Below are 6,921 nucleotides of genomic sequence, written 5' to 3'. Positions count from 1 at the left end.
GGACTAGTTTGCGTAGAAACGGACGGACGGACAGACGGACAGACGGACAGACGGACGGACAGACGGACGGACAGACGGACATGGCTTGATCGACTCTCCTGGTGATGCTGATCAAGAATATATATACTTTATAGGGTCGGAAATGTCTCCTTCACTGCGTTGCAAACTTTTGACTGAAATTATAATACCCTCTGCAAGGGTATAAAAACTCCGTAATATAGCTTTAAATAAAATATTTAATTTAGATTTAGTTGCAGATTAATGCAGTGGGCCATAAGATTCTTGTCCTCCTTCGACGGAAATAGCCAGCCCAAGAACTCCACTAAAATTGGCTGCTGTTCAACAACAGTAGAATAGTCCTCAAATGAAATAACACCATCCTTGTCCAGATCAAACTTTTTCATGAGAAACTCGGTCATGTCCTAAAATATATTAAAATAAATAATACAAATATTTAAATTAATGTTATTTAAAAGGTAGATAGAAATAAAAATGTATTACTTTTATTAGTATATTATATAATATGATAAAACTAAAATAAGTTAACAAAACGTTTTAAGTAAAATGGATTAGGATATGTTAAATGTTTTACTCCCTCTGTAGCTTACCGCCTTAAGTTCGTTCAGTTCATCTTCGTCTTCGCCGTAAAAAAACTTCTCACAAGCCCTCCCAACTTGCTCTCGATCAATAGTGCCAGTTCCTTTCGTGTCGTACACCTAAAGAAAAAATAACTTGAGCCTTAACTAATGTGGGTAAGAGCACTTTAACTGACCTCGAAGGCGAACTTCATGCGCACTTGTATGTCCTTCGTGGTATAAAGATCGAAGAGATGGATCCAGGCCTGGGGACTCACATACTTGATGTCCTTTGTGATGGCCAGCAGGGTGCGTTCAATTACCTGGACATTGGCCACGTTAAACATCACCAAGAAGATCTGGTAGAACTGCTTCTTGGTCATCTTTTTAGCGTTGGGCCCATTGGCTTTGCAGAATTTGTAGTAAACGCAGAGCAAGCAGGTGATATCCGTCTGGGACATTTCCGAAGTTGCAGCCAATTCCTTGATCAAAGCCCCGTAAAGGGCGGAAAACCGGCTGTTCTCCATGCTATCAATGGTGGCGTCTAGATTTTCCATTACTAAATCCTCTAATTATTTAAAATAACTTTTAGTTAAGCTAGTGTTCTTGTTTTTTTTTGTTTATAATATTTATATTCCTTTTGTAGTTTTTTTATGTTTTCTCTTAGAGTTTTGGGAAGTATTGGGGTTGGTATATTGATTCTAAATGACATATATTTTCAAAGCCTTCTGTTTTTACATGTAAAATACCTAATGCGTTATTGCTTTTATCATTACTGGGAATAATTGTAAATATTCATTTTATGATTATTACGGAATATATACAAGTTTTAAGATAATACATTAAGAATTTCGCTGTATTGATTGAAAATATGTTTATGGAAGCATAGAATGTCCATTAAAATAATCAAAGCTTGAAATGTAATTAAAAAAATATTAATAATTGTGTCATTAATCAAAAAATATCGGCCAGAAAACTTTTCTAATTACTTTAAATATTCGAATACTCATATTCACTAAAGGAGAGTAAATATAGAACATGTAATTGTGAATTAATTTTTGTAAGATAACTAAGAAGTTCAAAAAAAACTCTTAGCTCTAATTTGTTACCTATTTTAATTTATCACATTATGCTTTTTAGGAAAATTACATGTACAAGCAGCCTAAGTCATTCTGAATTGATAAAATTGTTAGGGCCGTTTTATCAAACTTATATAAAAGGGGGCAATGTAATTTTTAATTACTTTTAGCAATAACTTTTAAGCTTTTGTATTTAATTATAAAAATTAATACTTTTTCAAATACATTGTAAAAAGTGTATTTCAAATATATTGAGCACTTGTTTGCTGCATAAACTCAATTCAACAAGCATTGTTATAACGTATACAAACTTCATTACCCAGCACATTTCAAGTGCGATGCAATATGAGCCGAGCACAAAAAATTGAGTGAGGCGGTTACAATCACCCCCGCGTCAGCATATTCGTGGGAACTTACCTCCCATGTAACGCTTTCCCTCAATAAAAAACGTCCCCGTTACATAAATACACTTACAAATATATTATAGACTTTTATATATACAGCTGCTCTCACGTTGTCTTCGCTGCCAAGGCACTCTGCAGCCCTTTAGCTAAGCTAGTTTCTAAGAACCTTTGTCATATTCATTCAATGAAGTACTAATGACCACGCAGACCTCTTTTTATCAACGTCAACGTTTGCAAATCAAAATTAAACTTGTGACCAAGATGAATAAAGAATTCCTCTAGGAAAGTAAATTGAGTGAAATGCACGCAAAAAGAAACATTGCAAAATGAATTTAATATCTCTCAAATTAAATAAACAATACATATAGAGATGCAAATTTTAGAAGAATAGAAGCATGGGAATTACCCTCAAGCTCAGGACGACACAGAGTTACCAATTAGCTATGCCATGACCACCACAATTTAGACGCCCACTCACAAAAACTAAGTATAGTGCACGAGCGCAGAAGAAATCAAAAACGAAGACAACAGATGTGGACAAAGGATAAAGCTTTATAGCGAACCTTTTGTTGTTTATTTCTGAACCGCCACAACATGTATTGCGTCCAGTGATTTTTATGTAAAAAATATTCGAATATAAATTTTATAAAATATTTTGGACCATTATTAATTCATTTCATGCATGATATTACAAAAATTTAAAAATATTAAAATATTACAATTTTATTTTGTCGGGGGTAGTGTAATTAAGAAGGGAGTCCATATTGATGACATGGGCCATAAGATCCTTCTCTTCGTTTGACGGAAAAAGCCAGCCCAAGAATTCAACCAAAATGGGCTGCTGGGACACCACCGAGGAGTAGTCCTCAAAAGAGATTACTCCATCCTTGTCCACATCAAACTTCTTCATAATAAACTCTGTCATGTCCTGAAACAAAATTTGTCGTTGGTTACCAAATAATTTTGAATTGTTATATACAAATAAATTGGTGTCATTGGTGTCTACTTCTCTAAGTAAATGAGTTACTCACCGCCTTGAGTTCAACGAGTTCATCTTCGTCATCGCCTTCGCTAAAGAAATGGCCGCATGCCACGCCCACCTGTTCGCGGTCAATAACTCCGGTGCCTTTGGTGTCATAGACCTATAGGAATAAAACTAAGTTAGTTTTCAAATAGGTTTGCTGATCCCGGAACGCACGTCGAAGGCAAAGCGCATGCGAACATCAAGGTCATCGGTTGTGTAGAGATCGAAGAGATCAATCCACGCTTGGGGACTCACGAACTTCGTGTCCTTCGTGATGGCCAGGAGTGTCCGTTCGATGACCTGGACATTGGACACGTTGAACAGCACCAGGAAGATCTGGTAGAACTGACTCTTTTTCATCTGCCTGGCTGAGGGCCCGTTGAACTTAACGAACTTGTAGTAAACGCAAAGCAAACAGGTGATGTCCAATGTAGACATTTTCGAAGTTGCAGCTAACTCCTTGATCAAACCGCTATAAAGAGCGGAGAACCGGCTGTTCTCCATGCTATCGATCGTGGAGTCTAGATTTTCCATGGCTTCTTTAGATGTTTTTTGTACGGAAAAGTACACTTAGGTTTGGCTATGTGATAGTTTTATGTTTTTATTTGTAGCTAGTTCCTGGACGTGTCTTAATGTTTTGTGGTTTTACTTGTTATGGTTTGATGGCAGTTCTTTTCTTGGCCTGCTTAACTGAAGTTGAAAATATTTTAAAAGCTTCCCCTATTGTCGGGCTGACTAAACGTTTTTATGCGAATTAAAATGTTTCCAATTTGGTTTCCGCACAATTTGTCTTCCTTAAGAAATTTATGCCGTAAGTCTCTCCCAAAAATATATCAATCAAAACTCTATACCGAAATCCAGCCCGACTCGCCTGCAAATCCGCCAACACTTGGCGATGTCAACTTTTGGGGACATTAAGGAGCGTGAATCCTTGCCGCCCATTCTCCTTTTTTTGCGTTAGGCTCTTCCCTTTTATTTTATTGTTATTATGCCGTGTCGGGCGGTTCACCCGCCTCCTCATTTCTTTGGTATTTTTGGGGGCGTGGCATGTGTGAGTGTGGGGCATACAATTACACAACAAAGGGAGGGAGATTCCGAACATTTGTTACCCCAAACAAAATGGCTACACAGCCGTTTCCGCCGAATTTCCACATGGAAGGCTTTACACCCATCTCAGCGCTTTTGTTTGGATTATTATATTCGCGTTTCTCATGCGCACAGCTTTCAGCTTGTGCCTCAGCCTTTTTGTGTGCCGCGTTTGTTTCAAATATTTATTCGAAATGGGGGACAGATGTAGTCCATGTAGCGTGGCTGATGTATTTTTTATGTCGCCGCGTTGTTTTATTGCTTTAAAATTGCGCTCCTTACATTCTTTGTGCTCCTGCTACGACTTACCCAATCTATTTGCAATTTGCCTTGCATAACCCACACACTTTTAAGTAGGCCTGGGTCTCACACGTTCATCATTTTCAGCAACCAATAAATCAAAACTCAAAAAAAAAAAAAAAATAAAAAAAATACATAAAAAATATTATTTTGTAAAAAAACAAAGTAAACCACAATGAATCGCATTGACCTCACGCTAGATGACATGGCCAACAACAAGTTTCTCACAATATACAATAGTCTGATCAAGAGCTTCACCGCCTCCACGGATTTCTCTTCCAACGATGTGGTGAGCTTGCTGATCGTGTTCTACAAGTACACGCTCAACAACGGAACCCGCATGATGTCCACTCAGCAGCTCTACAATCTATTCCTCGTCAGTTTTGGCATCTTCGACGTAAGCATTATCGAGCGTATTTCGATGAATATCACGAGGGACGGTCGATCCGTTTCTCCAGAGGACTGGATGGGACTGTTCTCCGTGTTTTTCACCGGAAATCTGGAGGAGCGAATGAAATTCGCATTTGAGGTGCGAATTGTTCTATATTATTGTCTCGGTTTCTTTGGCTACATTAGTCGTAGTAGTAGTTGTCAATAGTCTTGAGGTTTTAAATGATTTATGTAGAGATACATCTTTAAAAAGAATATAACAGCTAAAAGGATAGGGATCAATAGCCCCGGCTATCTATCCAAGTCCGTATATTTTTTCGCTCTTATGAACGTCAAGTTCTCGGGAGTTGGGATTAAGCAAAGTAAAATGTTTTTAGACGGTACATATTTACACAAGAAATATCAACATTTTTCAAATCCAAAAATTATTTCAGAAGTTATTAAGAAATGAAGTTTAATCTTTGACATCAACGTTAGCAGATTTATATACCTTAACACCAAAGGGGACCACATCTTTTATTTTGCTGCGCCTGTATGGGCATTTTCGTTATGAGATTGGTAAACAGGGTAACCGGTATTTACTAGTAAAGCTTTCTTTTTGTTTAAATTACGCAAGACAAAAAAAAGGTATACAAGTTTATGATAATACAGACTGTTTTAAAAACAACTGCTTTAGTTTTCGTGTTATACGTATGGCATTTGGAATGAAGTCTGTTCTTTATTCGCTTTTTATGCGAATATCTGCATAGTATGAATTTTCGTTTGCCTTTTAGCAGTCGTAGTTTTAGTCGTAACTACTTCAGTTGCAATGAGAATCTCAAGAAAATTCCAGTTACGAAAACACATAAACGCTCGTATTCCACCTTTACTTTCTGGGCCAATTATTAAATTCCTTTATGAACATTAGGTTTATACAAGTGCTGGTACATTGGTTCTAAATCGTGAGGTGGTCGGCTTGGCTATTGAGAAATTCTTTTACGGCGATGATGATGATGAGATCAAAGAACTCCGAGCGGTAAGTTGTTATATCATTAAATGTTTCTGCATTTTAAGACATTTTTGAGCAGGACATGTGTGAGTTTTTATTCGCAAAATTCGACACGGATAAAGATGGCGTTATAGCGTTCGAAGAGTATGCCGAAATTGTCCAAAATCAGCCTGGACTGCTCGAGTTTTTAGGGAAAATATTCCCAGATGATAAGGACCGATCATTGGTGGCTTACTGCCATAACATTGAGTCAATGTTTCCACCAGAGGATGGGTACTAAATAAAGCGCTTTTCTTTGTGAAACAAATTCGTTGTGTTTTGCATAATTCTATACATTTTTAACCAGATTTAAGAAGATTCCAGAATAGCGCAAGTGTTGAAAATTGCCGCTTAGAGGCTTTCAAGCCGGCTTACAATAAAGTCATTTCCCATTAAGTACACACTGGGAAAAGTTGAAATTGCCTCCGCAGACTGCGAATGCCACTGCGGGCTCCTCTGTTGTGTTTTTTGGGCCGAGATCTGTGCCTTGTGTTCATGTTCAACTCCTTTCGAATGTTTTTCAATGGTGTGTAGGCGGTGCGGGAACTTTTGTTGTCTATTTTGCGGTTTGTAAAGCAATTAAATTTGAGCAACATATGCGGGCTTTTTAGGAGAAACAAGGGAATTGTACAAGCCCAGCAAAACTCTAATTAAGTTCCTCAAAAATTATGTGTATGGCGGTTGCATTGTACACAATTTTAAAAGTCTATCTTAAGCTTAAATTAATTTACACCTAAAATGCTTAGAAAAAAAAATCAAGCACAAGTTAAAGAAAAACTAGGTTTTTTTAGCAAGAAGCAAGAATAAATAAATTAGTCGTCTTTAATAAATTTTCTTTAAAAGGACATTGAGCTGCCACAGTATTAAAAAAGCAACATTAAGGATCTGGTAAACATTTCTTGTTGGCTGGAATTTGTGTTGGGGTAAATGCTTAAGAGCACTTTAACCACGAGGCACTCGGCAAGTTTTACTCTGCGGTTGCTTTTCTTTGGCATTGGAACTGCCACAGATTTCTATCCATCTATCAAGAGCAGTG

General features: G+C 37.3%; 3 protein-coding genes across 4 annotated transcripts; 1 reads left to right on the top strand and 2 right to left on the bottom strand.

Moving 5' to 3' along the window:
• Positions 1 to 218: 218 nt before the first annotated feature.
• Positions 219 to 1,243, bottom strand: LOC108050065 (EF-hand calcium-binding domain-containing protein 1-like). Its single transcript, XM_017131553.2, has 3 exons — positions 773 to 1,243; positions 609 to 716; positions 219 to 422 (listed from the first exon to the last, which is right to left on the bottom strand). The coding sequence occupies exons 1-3, from the start codon at positions 1,130 to 1,132 to the stop codon at positions 237 to 239; spliced, it is 654 nt and encodes a 217-aa protein (XP_016987042.1). The 5' UTR covers positions 1,133 to 1,243; the 3' UTR covers positions 219 to 236.
• A 1,496-nt stretch (positions 1,244 to 2,739) lies between these two features.
• On the bottom strand, positions 2,740 to 3,716 carry LOC123037267 (calcium and integrin-binding protein 1-like). Its single transcript, XM_044457201.1, has 3 exons — positions 3,257 to 3,716; positions 3,090 to 3,200; positions 2,740 to 2,986 (listed from the first exon to the last, which is right to left on the bottom strand). Exons 1-3 carry the CDS (start codon positions 3,614 to 3,616, stop codon positions 2,774 to 2,776), a joined length of 684 nt encoding a protein of 227 aa, XP_044313136.1. The 5' UTR covers positions 3,617 to 3,716; the 3' UTR covers positions 2,740 to 2,773.
• Positions 3,717 to 4,539: 823 nt separating this feature from the next.
• LOC108041446 (EF-hand calcium-binding domain-containing protein 1) lies at positions 4,540 to 6,153 on the top strand. 2 transcript variants are annotated; one of them, XM_017119375.2, is made up of 3 exons: positions 4,540 to 4,865; positions 5,766 to 5,873; positions 5,926 to 6,153. In XM_017119375.2, the coding sequence occupies exons 1-3, from the start codon at positions 4,644 to 4,646 to the stop codon at positions 6,124 to 6,126; spliced, it is 531 nt and encodes a 176-aa protein (XP_016974864.2). In that variant the 5' UTR covers positions 4,540 to 4,643; the 3' UTR covers positions 6,127 to 6,153. The 2 variants fall into 2 exon arrangements, with proteins under 2 accessions (XP_016974864.2, XP_016974863.2); XM_017119374.2 differs by having other exon boundaries at positions 4,540 to 4,997.
• The last annotated feature ends 768 nt before the right edge of the window (positions 6,154 to 6,921 follow it).

Source organism: Drosophila rhopaloa, unplaced genomic scaffold, assembly GCF_018152115.1.
Source record: "Drosophila rhopaloa isolate 14029-0021.01 unplaced genomic scaffold, ASM1815211v1 contig_155, whole genome shotgun sequence".
In the NCBI taxonomy this organism is placed as follows: Eukaryota; Metazoa; Arthropoda; class Insecta; order Diptera; family Drosophilidae; genus Drosophila; species Drosophila rhopaloa.
This window is presented reverse-complemented; position numbering and strand designations above follow the sequence as displayed.